Below are 19894 nucleotides of genomic sequence, written 5' to 3'. Positions count from 1 at the left end.
AATCCCGCGTGCTCCCTTCCTGCGCCGGCTAACAGGTCCCCGGTCAAAGAAGCGTCACCTCTCAGACCCCGGGAAATCTCCGCAGCCCCCTCAGACTGCAGCCTGGTCGCCGCCCGGCCTCCCAGTGCAGCAATCGGGGCGACGGAGAGGGAGGCGGCGCGCAGGCCAGGGAAGACCCGGGAGGACCGACTCGCGGGCCGGGCTCGGGCATCGGCATGGGGAAGGGAGGCGCGGGCCGAGCTCGCCCCGCAGGTAAACAGGCCGGCGAGGCGCAGGGCGCTGCCGCCGCGGCCGCCCAGCGATTTCCAGGCACGCAACTCCGCCTCCAGGGATCTCTCCCTCGCGCGCTCGCCCCGCCGCCCGCTCGCAGCCTCAGCAGCCGCCGCAGCATCACTTCACACAAAGGACTGTTCCCCGCCGAGCAGCACCTCCACGTCCTCCTCCGGTGACGGCAGCCCCGACAGCCGGGCTCGGGCGCGGCGGCGGCGCGGGGAGGACCTGTCACTCCCAGCAACCGCGGCGGCGGCTTTTTTTTTTTCTATTTTGCTTAAAAAAACATTTTTTTTTTTGCCCTTATACTGCTTGGCCTTTCTGTGGTTCCACCCACCTCTTCTCTCCCTTCTTCCTCCTCCTCCCGTAAACAACTCTCCCACAGCTCCCGCCAATAAATAAATTAGGAGGAGGGTAAGGGGGAGGGGTGCGGGGGGAGGAGGGGAGAGGAAAAGGGAGGCAGCGCGAGGGAGCGAGGCAGAGTCCGAACCGACAGCCAGGAGCCCGCACGCACCTCGCACCATGAGATGGCGACGCGCCCCGCGCCGCTCCGAGAGGACCGGACCCCGGGCCCCGCGCCCCGGCCCTGACGCCCGCTCGCCGCCGCCGCCGCTGCCGCTGCTGCTGCTGCTGTGGACCGCGGCCCTGGCGCCGGGGGCGGCCGCCGGCAACGAGGCGGCTCCCGCGGGGGCCTCGGTGTGCTACGCGTCCCCGCCCAGCGTGGGCTCGGTGCAGGAGCTGGCTCAGCGCGCCGCGGTGGTGATAGAGGGAAAGGTGCACGCGCCGCGGCGGCAGCAGGGGGCACTCGACAGGAAGGCAGCGGCGGCGGCGGGCGAGGCAGGGGCGTGGGGAGGCGAGCGCCAGCCGTCAGCCGCCGGCCCGGGAGCGCTGCCCGCCGCCAACCGGACCGTGCACCCGTGGCCCACGGGCCCCGCGCCCAGCGCCGCCGAGCCCGGAGACGAGGCGCCCTATCTGGTGAAGGTGCACCAGGTGTGGGCGGTGAAAGCCGGGGGCTTGAAGAAGGACTCGCTGCTCACCGTGCGCCTGGGCGCCTGGGGCCACCCCGCGTTCCCCTCCTGCGGGCGGCTCAAGGAGGACAGCAGGTATATCTTCTTCATGGAGCCCGATGCCAACAGCAGCGGCCGTGCGCCGGCCGCCTTCCGAGCATCCTTCCCCCCTCTCGAGACGGGCCGGAACCTCAAGAAGGAAGTCAGCCGGGTGCTGTGTAAGCGGTGCGGTAAGTTCCTCGCCTCGCGGGGCGCGCTCGGGCGGGGCGGGGAGGGCGCACTCCCGGGGCGCGGCGGGCGCCGGGCTTTCGACGGACGCGGTCTGAGCGGTGGAGTTTCGGGCTTGGAAGCCTCTGGGCGATCCTCAGAGGAGGAGGGTTCGCGGATTGGATTCCACGGGCAGCGCCTTCTCCAGTGTCCCGGTTTCGAGGCATTGCCATTGGTGAAAGCCTAAGTTTGGTCCTCGGTTGGGGCCGCCTCAAACTTTTTAATTCCTTGGGGTTTCGTTCGTCAAGTAGAATGGAAATGGGCCGGCTGCTTTCTTGCGCGTGCCTTCTTGAACTCTTTCGTTAGGAGTTGCTGTTAAGGGCAGCCGTGTGGGGCTTTTCCTCTGAAGGAGGAAAGGTGAGTCGGACAGGACTGTAAGGTCTTCCCATCACTTCGAGTCCGGAGTGTGGACTTGGTCAGGGGTTTGTGTCAGGGGTTTGTGTCTATGGAGAGTCCAACAAGAAAAGGACAGAGCACTGCGATTCCCCTTGCGATGTGGCAGAGTTTTTGGCGAACTCATTGTCTGAACAGACAGGTGCAGTCTGCACCTTGTGAAAACGTGTATGTGAGAAGTATATAAAGTTGGGTGTTTTCTTTTTGCTGACATCGTGTCAAGAATTTTTGTTTTCATAGTATTTTCGTTTGGAGTATGCTTTGGCACGTCAGGGCGTCAGAACAGATGAGTGTCATTATGGAGCTTCGCATGTGTAGGCCCTTAAGGAGAATTTCGGAAGATAAGTTTAGCAATCGTGTTTCAAAGACCTTTCCCGATTTTACCACTGCAAAGGGTTCTTCCCAGGTCTCCTTAGTATTATCAGGTCCGAGAAATCAGCTGATAAGCTGATTACATTTCTGAAGTAGCATTACGTTTATGCCATTCATAAAGTAATTTCTAGGTTCTAAATATTTGTGTAATTTCCTGATGATCATGTAATCACTAAAACATAGGGGGTTTCTTCTCAAACCAAAAATTAACATGATTACACATCACAGATTCTAACGTGAATAATAGTTTTCCCCTGGTCTTGATGTATCCGTCTGATAGATGGTTGGGTTAATTGAATTTTTACAAAACTCAGCACCATGCCATGCTGGGTCCGCCTGTGATGTATAGTGCGTCAGCTGTTTTCAATTCGTATCAGGTGATGGTTATTTAAATTTCTGATGAGCATTTCTGATGCTTGTAGCCTGCGGTTAATTGATGCCTAACGATTTGGTTTTGAGGTCAGGGAAGAGCATTGCTTATCCTCCATTGCCTTATTTTCACAATGCACTTTGTGCGCCAGAGACCTGTTAAGATTGCACCACTCTGTGGCCGGAAGCTGTTCTCAAACAGTGGTGCTGAAGAAAGCTGAGTGATGTTGGGATTCCCCGGGTCTGGCTGATAGATGTCACTATAAAACATGGGAAACTCTCTGCTGGGAGCTGTCTTTATTAGGAAACACAAAAGCTCCTCACCATTGAACTGCATCATATGTTATTCTGTTAGAGAATCTGAAACAAAACATTTTAAGCCACGCTGTCATCCCATTTTCACGTGTTTTATTGTATGCCGTTCAGGAAGGATTTTGCTTTTACCCCAAACCATATGAGTGGTGGATCACTTACTGCACATGGTGGAAGTTAATATAAAGGGGATCGTAGTTGACACTGATGCCTAGGATGGGGGGTGGAGTGTTGCTAGATAAGCCATGGTGTTAGTTACGCCTTCTAACTAGAAGGAGATGTCAGCTTTCAGGGGTAAACTTCTTATAAGTGTCCAGAGGACGCTTGGAAATGGAAAATTCATGTTGTCTGGAGAAATACTATTTTCGTGCTTCTAAGCCGAAAAAGCTTCACTAAAGGTAGTCTTGCCTTTTTGTTTGCCAGTCAAAGGAAATACCTAGTTGTAAGTTGTGGCATGCTAAACAAAGCAGGGTTGTTTTTTTAAATGAACTGGAAATCTCCTGCGTGTAATGTAGTAGATTAAGAAATCATGAAGTTACTGCTTCAGGTTTGTGTAATTATTGTGTATGTTTGGTGATTTTAGGGTTACGTACTTTAAATTACGATACCGCGTGAAACTTTAATGGGTTGAGCTAAAGACTAACTGAAATTGTGCTCAAAGTTTCTCTTGGATTTTTACGAACATAGTAGTTATTGTGACATTGTAGGCTATAAGTAAATAGTATAAGCTATTTTATATAAGGAAACTCAGTAAGTCCATACTTGGAATATGGGGTGTAAAAGTGTGTATGTGTGTGAAAACTTGTGAATTCTTCCAGTTGTGTGGTCTGGTTTAACAGTGCCATTCAGAACTTACCAGGCAAAGGAACACAAATTGGGCAAAAAAAAATGTACAGAGAGAATAGGGACTGATTTGTCGTGGTTGAGCTGCTTCTGTGTGCTTCTGGTCAGGAGATTTCAGGGAGAGTGATGGAGCAGAGGGTTCTTATCTAACCACACGAAGCTGCCCTGGGGGCGCGATGGTTGTTCCTGCCTGAGCCCTGATGCTAGGCTGGAGAGGGGATATAGCCAAGTCATTTTGTGATATCGTACCCAGGGCAACAGTTTCCAGCTCTCCTTTGCTCAGCTGCAGTGTTGTTTCCTACAAGTTGCTTCCTAGTGTAGAAACTACACGTGCAACAGATTAGCCTTAGGGTTGAGCTACTTGAAGTCTTCCCTGAATTATTTTTTCTCTCCTCCCCGTCCCCTCCCCATCTAAGAGAAACTCCTCAGTAGAGTCTGTATAAAAAGCAGCTCTCCTCTGAACAATGGACTTTTGGAAACAAAAACTGTGTAGTGTATTTTAGGTGACAACACAGAATCTCAGAGCTTGTTTGCTTTATGTTTGAGGTTTGTGTGAACTACACTTCCTTTACAGTTAAATTCTTCCCAGTCTTTGCTTTCTCTCTTGCTCACTACACAGGCTAAGACATTTCTAGGTTTTATATTTATTGGAATGGAGAATAATTTGCTGTGCAATTAAATTGCCATTATTCAAACAAATCATTGTTTGATGTACTACACTTCTAGTTGTCAAAGCATTGCGGTTATACTAGGCTGTAACTGATTCCCAAAAAGGAGTAAAAATACTGATGTTGAATAACATCTATAATTGGGCCATGCAAGATTTGTACATCAGTTGTGTTCTTACAAGCCAATCTAAATATTCAGTATATTATATCATATTGGAATGTGTAATAATGCAAACATGTTTGTCAGATATTTATGATCAACGTCTTTCTTTTTCTCATGTCCTCAATAACTATTTCATAAAGTGTGCTGACCTTATGGTGTTATGAAAATGACAGAAATGCTGCAGGGATTTTCCAGCCAACTATTGAAGAGAATTATTCTTAATAAAAGCTATATTAAGGGTAGAGCAATGGGAACAGATACAGCTTGGCTACTTGTCTTTCATAAATGTGTAAATGTAATTTCCCAAGTGCTTGTGATGGCTCTCTCTAAACTGTATAAATCTTACTGTCAATTCTGTACTGTATTTAGAACACTTCTTTCTGTTGAGTAGAGAAACCGTGTATGTATTTATATATATTTATTTTAAAAAATGAAACCAAGATGGGTCCTTTGGGAAAACAACTCTTTGGAATAAAAATATTTTAAAAGGTGAATTTAAATATCTGAATCAGTATATTACAGGCACTAGGGGATCGTTCTCATCAAGTTGTGGGAGATCTATAAATCCTCTGGATCTAGGGAAAGTTTTACCATATGTCTTAATGTATTAGGTAAGACCAGGAAGCTTAAACAGCCCTGAGGGTCAAAACAATGGGCTGTGCTTCCGCTGGCCTGTATATTTATAGCAAATGAGAGCAAAAGACGTGATTGGGCGGGTTATTGCCCTTGTCAAATGCAATCTATTCATTGTTCACGAAATCTCCTTTGCTTCGATGCCCATTTTCTTCCTGTTATTTTTTTCTTAATTATAAACATAACATCTTTTAAAACCTATTTTTAAATTTCAGTGACAAGTGATGAACTGGCCAGGTGTCCAAAGATCTTGAAACTCTCATCTGCCCTCAGTACTTAGCAATACTTAGGTTTTTTGTTTGGTTGTTTTTGATATGCTCAAGTGATGTGGAAACATTATGTGTATAGGTAATTCTGATTGAATGGGTATCTTGATTAGCCTTATGTAAATGAATGATAATGAAAACAAAGTATATAATGAGAAACAGTGGTAGGGATTCATGTATTATTACAGTCATTGAAAGTATATAATGAAAAAAGTTTGTAAAGAAAACAAAAGGTTAAAAAAATAATTAGGGCTCTTATGGACTCATGCAATTTGTTACCAAAAACAATAGTGTAACAACATGTTGTCGTCAAAGTTTTCATAAGAAAGTGAGAAACGAATCTTTAATGTCCTTACTTTGTAGACAGTTTTCCATTCAAGTATGAATGCTCTAAATTTGCGCGTGCACATTTTACTCTGGGCTGTTACGTTATCATGAAATTTAAGTTAAAATGAAAGTAACATTATGAAAGAACGTATGACCTAGCCCCTGTCCCAAATTTCAGTCACTTTCTAATACTTGAACAGCTGATTAGTGATACAGCCTGTCACATTTTAAAATGTAAAGTTGAATTATTTGCACATTTACACAATTCAGACCTAAGTCTTATTAAGTGCTAGTTGAGAGGCTGTATTTCGTATTACTGTGTTTTCATATTGTTTAGGGCGGTGATGGGCTTGAGTTAAGCCTGTTTCTGAAGGCTTGTCTCCTGACTCTCCATCTGCAAATGATCCGTACAGGTCGAAGAAGATTTAAAAAAAAAGAAATTTTGGTGAAGTTGAAAGCTTAAAATGGGTTGACGAATCTCTGCTTGGCATAGATCTGAATGTTAGGAAATAGTCCCCCCCAACATAGACTTGCCACCCAGCCATCCTAGAAAGAGATGCCTAAGTGGTAATTGACATTATTTTTTTAGTCTTCCAGAGAACCAGGATATTTTTCCCTTTGGAAAATAGTTTCCTGAGAAACTGTATCCTAACCTTGATTCTCCCCATCAGGACCTAGCCCAATTTATATCCTGTTTTTTTTTTTTTTTTTTTAATAACTAAAAAAACAAAAAGTTTACTCACAGCTTGGATGGTACAGGGGAGACAGAGGTATCAGTTCCTAACTCAGGCTTCAGCTGTGTCTTCCCTTCATCTCTATTTCCTTTGTGAGGATACTGCAGGGTAAAGCTTTAGGTAAACGATGGGGCCCATCAGTGGATCTGAGTCTTCAAGAGAGCAAAGGATGTATTGATGCTTGCTCATCGTCACACTGACAAGTCTTCTCTTGACACCTTGGAATTCCGCTGTCTGGGTCTAAGTGTGTCAGAATACGGAGGTCCTAGATCACAAGACGTGAATGTTGGGAGTTCCCTGGTGGCCTAGTGGTTAGGATTCTGGGCTTTCACTGTCAGGGCCTGGGTTCAATCCCTGCTCAGGGAACTGAGAATCCTGCAAGCTGCACGGTGCAAAAAAAAAAAAAAAAAGATGTGAATTTACAATAGGTGTCTTTCAGTTCCTGATAGGCTCTTTGTTCCTCCCATGAAGACATAGATGGTAACCCGCATTGCATCTCTATTTCAGGGGCTTCCCCGCTACAAAGCCCGGCTTTGGAGATCTGCCCCAGTCAGTGTGCTGGGGACTAGAAGAGCACAGCTCCGAGTGCTGCCTGCTTCTGGAGCTGGGGGCCAGGTTTAGGAGGTCATGCCCAGAGCCTAGGGGAGGGAATTACTTCTTTCGCTCTGCTGTGCCACCAAGTGTGAGCTGAACAGAGCCCAACACAAGGGAACATGCCTGATGTGAGCCCTAGGGTCTTGGTGGTGGGCACACCCGTGAGCCCGGGGCATGGAGGGGTCATGATCAGAGAGGTGAAGCCCTCTCTGCTTTGCTGCATTAGGAAAGTCACAGCAGTAATACTGTTGTCCCAAACATTTGTCTCTAGTCTGCGAATTGCTGTTAAGGCAAAAGAAGCTAAAAAATTGAGGGGCTTTCTAAGACCACTGGGTTATAACTATTACTCGTTGAGTTTGTGTCTTTTTTTCCCTCTGTGATAGACACATGTTGCCTGACCCGTGTGGGTTAAATACGTGTTAAATAATCAAATGAATAAATGAACGAAGCATCCTGGATGCTTGTTGGATGGTGGCAATCACTGTTCTAGGCTGAATTTTGGAGAAAACAAACAAAACCTCTGATTCTTTCTCTTCAGCTCTCTAATTTGGTGAGCTAGCCTCTTTGTAGGAAGTAGCATTTAGAACCACATCCTGTCAGGACACCATTTCCTCCTCTGGATCAACCTTTGGGCTTCCAAGAAAGGTTATTTAATTTCCTAAAATTTGTTTTTTTCATAACTTATTCCTGGATTTTAGTATTCTGTATTCTGTGTACTCTATAGCCCCAGCTGGGGAACAGAATTCCCTGTGTTGTAAAGACTTCCAAGCACAAAAGGGGTTTTCGATTGTCAATGGATCCCTGCCACTGTTTTGAGCAGACCCATTACCAAATCATCCCAACCAATTTTGTTTTGGGTACTAGATCTCAGCTCTCAGGAATTCTGTGTTCTCCCTGATCTCCCCCAAGGTGTTTCACCACGTCAGCCCTGTAAGTGCAGTTCTTGTAGCTGAGGATGGAAAAGACTGCTTGTATCCCTCAGAAGTAATAAGAAAAGATTTTGGATGACTTACTTTTCACTTTTTCTTTCCTTTGTCGTGAACGTCCAGTCAGCTCTTGGTTAGAATGTAGGTGGGACGGCGCCTGTCCATGTGGGCTCTGGTGAACAATGAGATCCTTTTCCTCCACTTTTTTGGTCGGCCTTGGGGACACCACGGGCGATGTGTCATCTGTGAAGCAGCAGATGCGGTGGTGGCATTTTCTTCTACGGCAGGGAGCATCCTGGCTGCAACTCAGTGCAGACCTGGAGAGGAGGTTCTGTCTACTGAGGAGGAGAAGGGTAGCTGTCGTTGTTTCAGGTAAAATTGGTCATTAGACTTGGTCCTCGGGAGGTGATTCTGACAGTGGAGGCCCTTCGGTGGCTGCCTGGATGGAGATGTTCCACTCAAGAGTTCATTGTCATGCCATCAGCACACAAGGACCACAGCTTTGAAATTTCCCCGGCTCTCTATTTCTTTGCAAGTCTGGACACCTCTGAGATACTCTTTCCTCCGAGGTCCTCATTCCCATCCACTGAGATGGCTCACATCTTTTCCTCAGAAATCGTGGCAACTTTTCTTTCATTGCAGTGGGAATTTTATTAGAAAGTCAAGCATTTTTGGACCACAGTCTTATTCTGGTGAGTGTGTTTTTCCCCCAAGTTGTAATAACATAAAAGTCACCATTTAAGTTATTTCTAAGTTGCAGTTCAGTGGCATTAAGTATGCACATGCCACCATCACCACCATCGATCTCCAAAAGTTTGTCATCTTCCCAAACTGAAACTCCAAACCAATTAAACAAGAATTCCCTATTCGCTCTCCTCCAGCCCCTGGCAACTACCGTTCTGATTTGTCTCCATAATTTGACTCTATTTTACCTCCTTTTAGTGGAACCACACAGTATTTGCCTTTTTGTTACTGGCTATTTCCCTCGGCATAATGAATTTGAGACTCACCTATGTTGTAGCATGTGTCAGAATTTCATTCCGTTTGAAGGCTGAATAATATTCCATTGCATGTATGTACCACGTTGTTTATCTGTCAGTGGACACTTGGGTTGTTTCTACCTTTTGGCTGTTGTCAGTAATGCTGCTATGAACATGGGTGTACAAATATCTGTTCGAGACCCTGCTTTCAATTCTTCTGGATACATATCCAGAAGTGGAATTGCTGGATCATATGGTAATTTTGATGTTTAATTTTTGGAAGAACTGCCATGCTGTTTTCCACAGTAGCTGTACCATTTTACATTCCCACCGGCAACGCACAAGGGTTCCAATGTCTTCACGTTCCCGCCAATGTGTATTATTTTCTATTGGTTTGATGATAGGCATCCTGATGGGTGTGAAGTGGTGATGAGCAGTTTTTGTATTGTTGTTGTTTTCTATTCAAAGTTAGTGCTTCTAATTACACTGTCATTAATAAACAAAAGTTCCCAGAAACAGAGGTGTTCATCTGTCCAACTCTTAATTTACCCAGCATTTAGGCTCCTGAATCTGAAGCCACCAAATAACGAAATTACAATAGATAATAGCTTAATAAAAACCAATAAAAGGTTTAAAGGTTAAAGTTAGCCTCTAGTCACTATTCATATTGCTCTCAACATGGTCCAGAGAGACACCTTATCATACCTGGATTAGTGTCAGCATCTTTTAATTTTTATTTATTCATTAAGTTTCCTTTTTTATAATTTCCCTGCCTGTGTTCTGTCCATTGCTGCAAACTGACTTTCGTTAAACCCTGCACTGGAGGACGAATCGCTCTAAAATGCTACTTTTATGAGACCTCTTTTTCTGCTCAAACTTTCAATGGATGCATCATAGTTACATCTAGACCCTGACGTTCAGGGTCCTCCTTAATCCAAACCGAGCCTAATCTTTGTCACTTGTACTATGTGAACGATTTTATCCGGGCTGCTTCATGAACGGGCCGTGTACTTTCCTAATCCTCTAGTTTTTTGTGTTTTTTTTTTGCGGTACACGGGCCTCTCACTGCTGCGGCCTCTCCCGTTGTGGAGCACAGGCTCCAGATGCGCAGGCTCAGCGGCCATGGCTCACGGGCCCAGCCGCTCCGCGGCGTGTGGGATCTTCCCGGACTGGGGCACGAACCCGTGTCCCCTGCATCGGCAGGCGGACTCTTAACCACTGCACCGCCAGGGAATCCCTAATCCTCTAGTTTTTACATATGCCACTTCCTCTGCCTGGGTCTGCTTCTTCCCTTATTTCTGTCCACAGAAATTCTATGTCTCCTTCAAGGGACAGCTATATCCTACTGCTTCCACGACAGTCCTAATAACGATCCTGCCAGAAATACTCACTCTAGCCTTTGAATACAGAGCACCATATAAAGTATGTTTTACTCCATACTTTATACGTGGTGCATTTCAAATTTCCCTTATGTTAGCTTTGGTTTTTAAAAACTGATGTGTTTAACAGTTTTTCTAGCTGTGAATGTCTTGCCTCACCTGGGAGACCACAGTATCCTTGCATTCAGACACTTGGGGTGTCCTCAGCTTATTCACAAGTGAAAAGTGCCCCAGCCTTAGAGTCAGGAGAACTCCTTTCCACTTCTAGCTTTGTAGTTTAGTACCTGGGTGGTTTGGGGTGAGTAACTTTACCTCTTTGGGCCTCAGTTCCCTAATATGCAGCATGAGAAGGTGGAAGTAAAGAGCTTTCCATGGTCCATTCAATCTGCATCTGGTTCTCATCTCAGAAATGACCCAACATGCAAACCCCTTCTGCTACTGCCCGAGGAGCTTTTCTTTCCCTCTCTCCTCATTTTAGTCTTGTTCTGTGGAGAAGAGTCATGGAAAAACAATTGTGAAACTTTTGGACACTCCGAAAGAGGAGTGACAGCTTAAGTAGAGTGAAAAAGCGTCTCCCCTTTTCCTCCAAAGCTTTTCGCCTCCCTTGCCTTTTGGGTCATTTTATTACACTGTCAAAAAGTAGTTATTTGTGTTCACGAGCATCGTCTTTTCAAAAAGCAGACACTGTCTTTGAAGCTATAAAGTATGATTAATATATTAATTTACAACTGTAAACTTTTAAAGCAAGAAGTTCAGTCATTTGTTTCATAAAATGACAAAGAAGATTCGAAGTGCTTTACTATGAATTTTAATTTATCTATTTTAACAGTGTAAGTCTGACACTGTTTTAGGTTTTTAATCATTAGTGCTGTTGTGGAAATGGACGAGACCAGCGCAGAGAGTAGGGAAATCCTGGTTTCCAGCCAGATGGTACCAGTTCTGATGATGGTGGGGAGAGAGTTCCCACCTTCATGCAGAATTGGGTTAAAAGACCTTTCTCAGCTTATGATATTTATGGTTGGGGCCAGAAGATGATAGATTTTAGTCCCTTTGTGAGTAGAAGGAGCAATACAGAAGCAAGTTGTCAGATGAGAAATAATTGGATCTTTTTAAATCACTGCATGAAGAGGCGTTGGCAGTGCCACACGGGCCGGGCACGACTCAACTGCATCATGTCTAGTTTTGTTTTGCTCCTTCCTTTGCCTCTGATGAGTTCAGCTATTCCAGCAGATCTAATGGTGCTTAGAAACCATGGCTTCTAGGTCCATATCTCTAGCCCAGGCCCTATTTTCTGGCTCCAGATCAGTATATTCAAGCACTTACCAGATAACTCACCCAAATGTCCTACAGACACTTCACGGTAAACACATTGAACAGGATCTCATCATGTCCCCTGGCAGTCCATCTGGACACCTGGATACTAATGATGAAACTGCTATCGCGACTCCTATTACAGTCACTGCTGTTACTACCAGTGGCTTCCTGGAGTGACAGCTTATTCTATGCCACATAGAGTAGTAAGTGCTCATAAGAGCTTAGTTAACTCCTCACCATATAGTAGCATCAGTGTCTTCCTAGTTAGCCCAACCGGAAACCTCTGCTTCTGCCCCATATCCATTTGGTGACCAGATCGCATTGATTCTACCTCCTTAACACATCTCAGACCCCTCCCTTCTACCCCAACTCCACTGTTTCTGTAGCAGTTCTCAGCCTTATTGGAACAGCCTCTTATCTTTGCTTAGGGATTCTCCTCGTCTTAAATTCATTCTCTGAACTATTGCTAATGATCTTCCCAAAGCAGAAAAGATGGTACTATATACCCTTGCTTAAACCTCTTCAGCTGCCATCAGGATAAAATCTGAACTCCTTAGAATGGCTTAGAAGGCATCCACCTTTTATCCAAGTGTTCTTATCCAATTTCTTCTCCTACCTGGAACCCTGTGCTACACTGATGGCATGGCTCCCCACGTGCCAAGTGGCTGGAGGGATGTTTACATTTACACCTACAGTTCGTTCTTCCCCAGAACGGTCTGCTTCTCTATCTACTTTCTGTGCCTTTGCTACCCGTTGTACCAGACTATGTCCTTCAGTGGGAGGACGGTTACATAAAACTGTATGGCTATATAATGGATTGTGTTATCTTTAAGAATCTTGTTGTAGAAGAAAGTATAATGACGTATAGATACATTCATAGTGTATTGTCAAGTGAAAAAATATAGTGCAGACGGTATAATTGCTTTTACTATTATCTATCTATTTATATCCATCTGTCAATCTAAAGAGAAATAAAAGCCTGGAAATCTATATAACAAAATGTTAGTTAGGCATTAGAATGATTGATTTTAGGAATTTCATGTGTATTTCTAGAATTTCTATAGTGATTATAGATTCCTTTTAATAAGGAAAAGGAATACATGCTGTTTTTAATAGAAATACTGACAAAGACTGAATCTTACTTAAGGGAATTTGTCCCTTTTGAACATTGCTTTCTCATAGTAGATGTACTAGTTAGGGTAGGCCAACTGCTGTAACAAATGGTACCCCAAATATATTACAGTGCAAATTCAATAGTTTATTTCTGCTGGTGAGTAGACAGACACAAGATATTCTAGTCTTTCCTTTCCTCTGAAAGAGACGGGTGCTGACACCTGAGGCATAGCTGAACCTCACTTCCGACCAAATTGGTTGAAATAGGCAGGGTTCCAATTTGCAATGGTCATTTTATTCTTAATGGCTCGGCTGTCCTTTGGAAAGGAGACATATTTGCCTTTTGCTGCCTCATTGCAGTGGGTGAGCCGAATAGTTACATGCAGAGCAGACATCACAGCCATCCATGTTCACGGTAGATAAATACCATATGAACTACGTGCTCTGTCTTGTGTTCAGCTTCACATTTTGCAGGTTGGTTTTGCATTAAATCTTTTTTTTTAACGTTTTATTTTATATTGGAGTATAGTTGATTAATAGTGTTGTGTTTTGGGTGGCCAGCAAAGTGATTCAGTTATACATATACATGTATCTATTCTTTTTCAAATTCTTTTCCCATTCAGGTTGTTACGTAATACTGAGCCGAGTTCCCTGCGCTATACAGTAGGTCTTTGTTGGTTATTCATTTTATTTTTTTTCTTTATAGCAGCGTGTACATGTCAGTCCTTAACTCCCTAAACTATCCCTCCCCCAACTCTTCCCCCCTGGTAACCATAAGTTCTCTGAGTCTGTTTCTGTTTTATAAATAAGATCATTTGTATCATTTTTTTTAAGATTCTGCATATAAGTGATATCATACAATATTTCTCTGTCTGACTTCACTAAATCTTTAAGGTTTTGCGCTAACACTTAAAGGTATGATGCTCACTATGTCTGATTTCATCTGCTACCACTGGAAATGCAGAGGGTCAGGCTATAGTCACTGTCTTTCACTGGCATGTTGAGGATGCCTTTTAAAGCTCTGTGTTTAACAAATCATTTTGATATAGGGGCCGTGGAGAAATACTCTCAGGCTTTATCCCTGCCGACTTAATTGGGTTTCATGATCACATTACTTAGTAGGATAAATTAAAAATGGCTGGTCAAGCTCCCTGTAGAAAGCAAAATTGTTAGGTTCAACCTGCCCAGTGTATTAACTGTATTGATGGGTAATCGTTCCACCATTTTAAATCACTTTTATTAACTTTTTTCATAGTTGTATTTCCAGGAACTTGCTAAATAACTGTCATTATGTACTCAGTAATATTTCTTTTTAGAATACTATCGAAAAGTCCATGAAAATGATTAAGTTGCCAATATTATCCACCTACTTCCTGTTAGTAAGGATTGTTGGTGATTTTATGATGTGCTGGTTGTATGCCTGTGCGTCCTTTGTGTAGCCCAGGAGGAAAAGGAACCAACTCGTAACAGGTGAACGGAGACAATAAATGCATGGTTGTGAAGTTGTGTAAAATAATTAGTCTTTTGTGCATCTACATCGTGCACGTTATTGTTGTGCTCTTAAAATTTTTTATTAAATATTGAGAATATAAAGAGGATACTTAAGAATTATGTGTAGGGACGTCCCTGGTGGTCCAGTGGTTAAGACTCCGTGCTTCCACATCAGGGGGTGTGGGTTCGGTCCCTGGTCGGGGAACGAAGATCCCACATGCCACATGGCGGGACAAAAAACAAAACTAAAAAAAATTATGTGTAAAGGGTAGAGACTAATCATGTATGTGTGGTACTCTTCTTCACCCTCATCCTCGTCATGGGCCATTTGGCTCCACGAGGTTCTTGGGTTCCAGAACAGCTTAACGCAGTGTCCTACCTGCAGGTCAGTCAAGGACGTATCTGTTCATTCATTCAAATGGATTAGAAATTTGTCGTTAATTTACCATTTCTGCAATCAATTTGTGTAGCCCCCCAAGTTCTATTCCTTTTCTCTTAGATTTAGGCACTCCTGATCTGTGAGAGAGACTGTAGGGGCCATTCTGAGGATGTTGCTTAAATGAATTACGAGAATCATGAGATCGCTTAACAGTGTAGGTAAGTGATAGAAAAGGAGAAGCAGTGAGTACGCTTTACTAATTTACTGCTTCAGCAAATATTTATTGGGCATCCATTATTGGTAGTCTTTCTACTGCTTTCTGGAATCCTGGTGATGAAGAAATTAGGCATGGCTCTTTCCGAGCTAATAGGGTAGAATGAACAGTTACATAAAGGATTGTGATATATATTATATATATATATATATATATATATAAATATATATATATAATTGTGCTAAGTTTTTATAGGGGAAAAAGTACAAGGTATCATGAGAACGTAGAACAGAAGACTCTAACTTAGTTTGAAAAATATCAGAAAGTCTCCTTGAGAGACATTTCTGATGGGAGTGGGGAGAGAGAAGGACATTTCCATTCCTGATGCAGGGAAGAGGAAAAGCAGAGAGGGCTGTCGGTGCAAAGGAGGCAAGACTGAGGTCTGAGAGGTGAGGAGAAAAATCAGATTATTTTGGCATTTTTAGGGTTCTTGACTTTGTCGTAGAAGCCTGGGAAACCACTGGAGGGTTTTTAAGTACATCAGTTATAAAATTTCCATTTTGAAAATATCACAACTGGCTGTTGTGCAGAGAACGGAGAGCAAAAGGGATGTTGGGTGCCTACAGGGAAGTTGGGGCTCCAAGTGGGATGAGGATGTGGGCTCACTCTAGAGAGGGAGCAGGAGGGATGAAGAGAAGCAAGAGGATTCGAGATGGTTTTGGAGGCATCTCTTCATCTTGGTTATGAAGGGGGATTGCCTGTAAAGGGGGATGTAGAGGCTGACCCCTGGGTTTCTGGTACGAGCCCTTGTGTGCGCGTTAGGAAGGGGGTGGGGAATGCTGCAGAAGGAGGGTGAAGCTTACTGTGTTTTTGATCCGTCCAAATGGAAATGCCAAGTCAGCACTTGGATGGATGGAACTCAGAAAAAGGAGTCTGAGTTGGATTTAGGAACGTGGGAGTTTTGGACAAGGACATGGTTATTTCTGTCCCCAGGGAGTAGATACAGTTGCTTGAGGGAGAGTGGGTAAAGGGTGAGGAAAGGTGAGTAGAAGATGAAGCATGAAGAACAGCAAGCTTTAATGGTGAGACAGAGGAGGGGCCAGAGGTGACAGGGAGGGAGAAACCAGAGAAGGGAAAGGAAGACTTAGCAAGGAATCAGGATGGAAGAAGTGGTCAGCTGCGTCCCTAGAAAAATCATTTCGGAAGGTGGGGAAGGGAGAGCCTGCCCAGAGCAGCACTTCCTGAGTGCTGACTGCTGTCAAACGCTTTGCATTTTATTATTTCTTATTTTTAAGAATTGATTGGAGTATAGTTGATTTACAATGTTGTTAGTTTCATGTGTGCAGCAAAGTGAATCAGTTACACATATACATCTATCCACTCTTTTTTAGATTCTTTTCCCATATGGGTCATCACAGAGTATTGAGTAGAGTTCTTGTGCTATACAGTAGGTCCTGATTAATCATCTACTTTATATATAGTAGTGTGTATTTGTCAATCCCAATCTCCCAGTTTGTCTCCCCTGCCCCTGCTTTCCCCCATGGTAACCATAAGTTTGTTTTCTACATCTGTGACTATTTTTGTTTTGTAAATAAGTTCATTTGTACCATTTTTTGCATTTTAAAGTGCACATAGTTTGTTAACAGCATGAAGGCTTTGTAAAGAGCTCTGGCCAAGTGCCAGGGGTGGGCTCCAGACAGGGGTGGGTTGAAGTACTCGTGGCCAGCTTCTGGGCTATCAGGACTGGCTTTCAGCAATATTTTTATTTATTTGAACCTAGGCAGCAGGAAGCCATTTTAAAAACGCAACCAGGACTTCTCTGGTGGCGCAGTGGTTAAGAATCTGCCTGCCAATGCAGGGGACATGGGTTCGAGCCCCGGTCTGGGAAGATCCCACATGCTGCGGAGTAACTAAGCCCGTGTGCCACAACTACTGAGCCTGTGAGCCACAACTCCTGAAGCTGGCGAGCCACAACTAGTGAAGCCAGCGAGCCACAACTACTGAGCCCGTGTGCTGCAAGTACTGAAGCCCACACGCCTAGAGCCCGTGCTCCGCAACAAGAGAAGCCACCGCAATGAGAAGCCCGCATACCACAAGGAAGAGTAGCCCCCGCTCGCCGCAACTAGAGAAAGACCACGTGCAGCAACAAAGACCCGACGTAGCCAAAAATAAATAATGAATAAATATATAAAAACGCGACCTTTTTTTTTTTTTTCGCGACCTTTTTTTGACATGGGGTTGGGAAGAACGACTATACTTGAAGGATCTAATAGGTAGTTTGTATAAAGATATGATTTTTTAAAAAAATCATCAAATTGTTACATATAGTGTAACTAAAGTGTTGCTGAAGGTCACCCTTTTATTAGTGTTTTTCCCCTTGTTTAAGAGTTCTGCGTACCATGTAAGCCGCTTCAGTGACAGATAATGGTTCAAATATTTCCTGACACGCTGACTTGAGAACTAACTACTGTCTCTCTAGTAGGTACCTGGGTCCTATGGGAATTTAATGCTTAGTCACATAAGAACTTGAGAAGTGACATCTGTCAATCTAATTTAAAAACATATTTGTGTCTAAAGGTCCTCGGACCATGTATTAGAGCTACCTTTATCTGAAGCTCTGACTGGGCATGTTATCGAGCGCCAGTCAGGAAATGCAAAGTTATTGTTCTGACAGTAACTGAATGCATTTCTCCTGCCCGTCTATATACAGTCTTTTTACTGTCTAGTCGGCTGCTGAATTGATGCATTCATACCTGTATTTGCAGGAGGACTTGGAGCTACCATAGGAGGAATGGTTTTGAATTTCCTGTTTTCCTTTGTTTACTTTCTGTGCAATAATAGTGTTTTCGTGCAAGGATTTCTTTTACACTGGGTTTGCCTGATTTTAATACAGCGTACGCAAGCTAAGAATCAGATTTATGAAAACTGTACCTTTATAAATCAAAAGGAATGGAGGAAGGGATGAAAAGGAAATCTCCAAAAAAATAGGAAGAACAGCTCTGAAACCTTTGACCTCAGCAGCATCCCCCTTGGTCTAATTCACCCCGTAGAACCACACGTCGGTTTTTGGACCAAATGTTCTGATCTTAGACAAGCAGGTGGCTTGCAAGCCGGGTTTGTACGTTAGAGTATACAGATCCCTGGGCTTAACTCCTGGAGCTAATAATTCATTTGGTCCAGGGTTTTGTCCTGAGACTCTGCGTTTTGGGAACTGTCTTCAGGCAATCTGGGGTCCCTAATGTGTTTTCAATGCGTAAAACTGAGGCTTTTCTGGAAAATCAGAAGCTGGGTAAGAAAAGAGAGAATTAGAACTGACTGAGTTTCTCGAATGTGCCGAACATTCTTCACATATTTTACCTCCTTTATTCCTGAACACCGTCTTGCGAGGTATATCACTCTGTTCCAATTTTAACTCAAGATTCAAAGAGATTTGCAGAACTTTAAAGGTCAGGCAGCTGCTGGGAGGCAGAACATCTTTTTGCATTCAGGTCATTTGATTTCCTCTGTTAGAACCATGACGAGGATTGGAGCAATGCAGTCGGGGAGAATTCTAGTGACGCCTTCCTTTGAGCAGGGCCATCTTACCCTCTCTGTCGTGGGGGGCACCCACGTTTGCTAGTGGACACTTTCCTATTTATCTTCAGAGAGTGTCCAGATGGGTGATTGGGTGGGGAGAACTGGATGCATTTTGAGGGTGTTGAAGTCAGATCCACTTGGGCAAAAACCGTGTCTTCAACAGATTGCAACGAACAAGCCAGGTTATCCTGTTAAGAGTTGATATCGTTTCTCTAAAAGGTCTGTGCTAACAAGTGCGTGTCTGAATGAGCGGACACCACACATGGACATTAATCTTTCTCTGGGAAGGAAATGAGACCGGATGGGGTCCAAAAGGGACGATCTGGAGGCCGGCGTGGACTTAGCACCCAGCTTAAGGGTCAGGCCTTGCTCCCTGGACATACCTCCGTCGCTTGTGACCTTGGGAACATTCCTTGATGGTTCTAAACTTGATGCACAATGCAAATAATGTGTTTCTCTTAGAGATGAGGGAGTGTGGGCTGTGATAGTGTAGTTCGAGCACCTAGGTCATAGTAAGTGCCCTATTTATGCTAATTGGGAGAGTAAGGGGTAGTCACCATGGAGCCTGATTGGAGGCAGGGAGGATGCAGTGTAGCTGGGGACACGGCAGGAAGTAGCAGCAGAGGCAGAAGTAAAGATGAACATCACCTGCGTGAGTGCTGTGCTCTCCATTCCCTTAACGAATTCCTGTTGTTTTAATCTGGGGCACCAAAGGTTCTTTAACAGGGTGCTCCTCCAAGGGTGACGTGTGGGTCAGCAGCCTGGACCAGCCTGGTGCTCATTAACACGGCAGATTGAGGGGTCCGCCCCAGACCTACCGCTCTCCGGGTATTTCTGATGCTCTCTGAGGGCTGAGCTGCACTGCTTCCCGAGGCAGCCTCCCTCCGTGTGAATCCTGTTTGGGAAGTTGCTTGGTCACAGAGGAGCGGGTGTCCAGGCTCAGCCGTGCTGGCTCTGCAGCAAGGGTTCTTTCTGCAGGATGCTGTAGATGGTTGGCAGGTGAAAGACACTGAGCGTAAAGGGGAAAAAAGAAAGTCTTACCTAGAAAAGTTAAATGATAACATGCCCTATCCAGATGAACTCCGGGACTGGCACCAAGAATGAGTAATAATGGGACACCAAGTAAGGATGCTCTCAGAAGAGCAGCGGGTACCATGCGGGCAGACAAGATGGTGGAAAGGGGGTTGAGAGAGTGTGTCCGAGACTCTCCGGGGAGGAGAGTGGAGACTCCCTCACACTGAACCCTGATGGGGGCAGGTGCCCTCGGGGAGGGGAATTGCAATGGCTTTAATCCAAGAATGACT

The 19894-nt window shown here is 44.6% G+C and overlaps 1 protein-coding gene across 1 annotated transcript in view; it reads left to right on the top strand.

Moving 5' to 3' along the window:
- Positions 1–706: 706 nt before the first annotated feature.
- NRG1 (neuregulin 1) overlaps positions 707–19894 on the top strand; it is a 1009792-nt gene continuing 990604 nt past the window's right edge. Inside the window, exon 1 of the mRNA XM_069540297.1 lies at positions 707–1507. Coding sequence (XP_069396398.1) covers positions 793–1507 — 715 coding nt within the window. The 5' untranslated portion in view covers positions 707–792. The remainder of the gene's footprint in view (positions 1508–19894) is intronic.

This window comes from Delphinus delphis, chromosome 21 (genome assembly GCF_949987515.2).
Source record: "Delphinus delphis chromosome 21, mDelDel1.2, whole genome shotgun sequence".
NCBI classification, from domain to species: Eukaryota; Metazoa; Chordata; class Mammalia; order Artiodactyla; family Delphinidae; genus Delphinus; species Delphinus delphis.
This window is presented reverse-complemented; position numbering and strand designations above follow the sequence as displayed.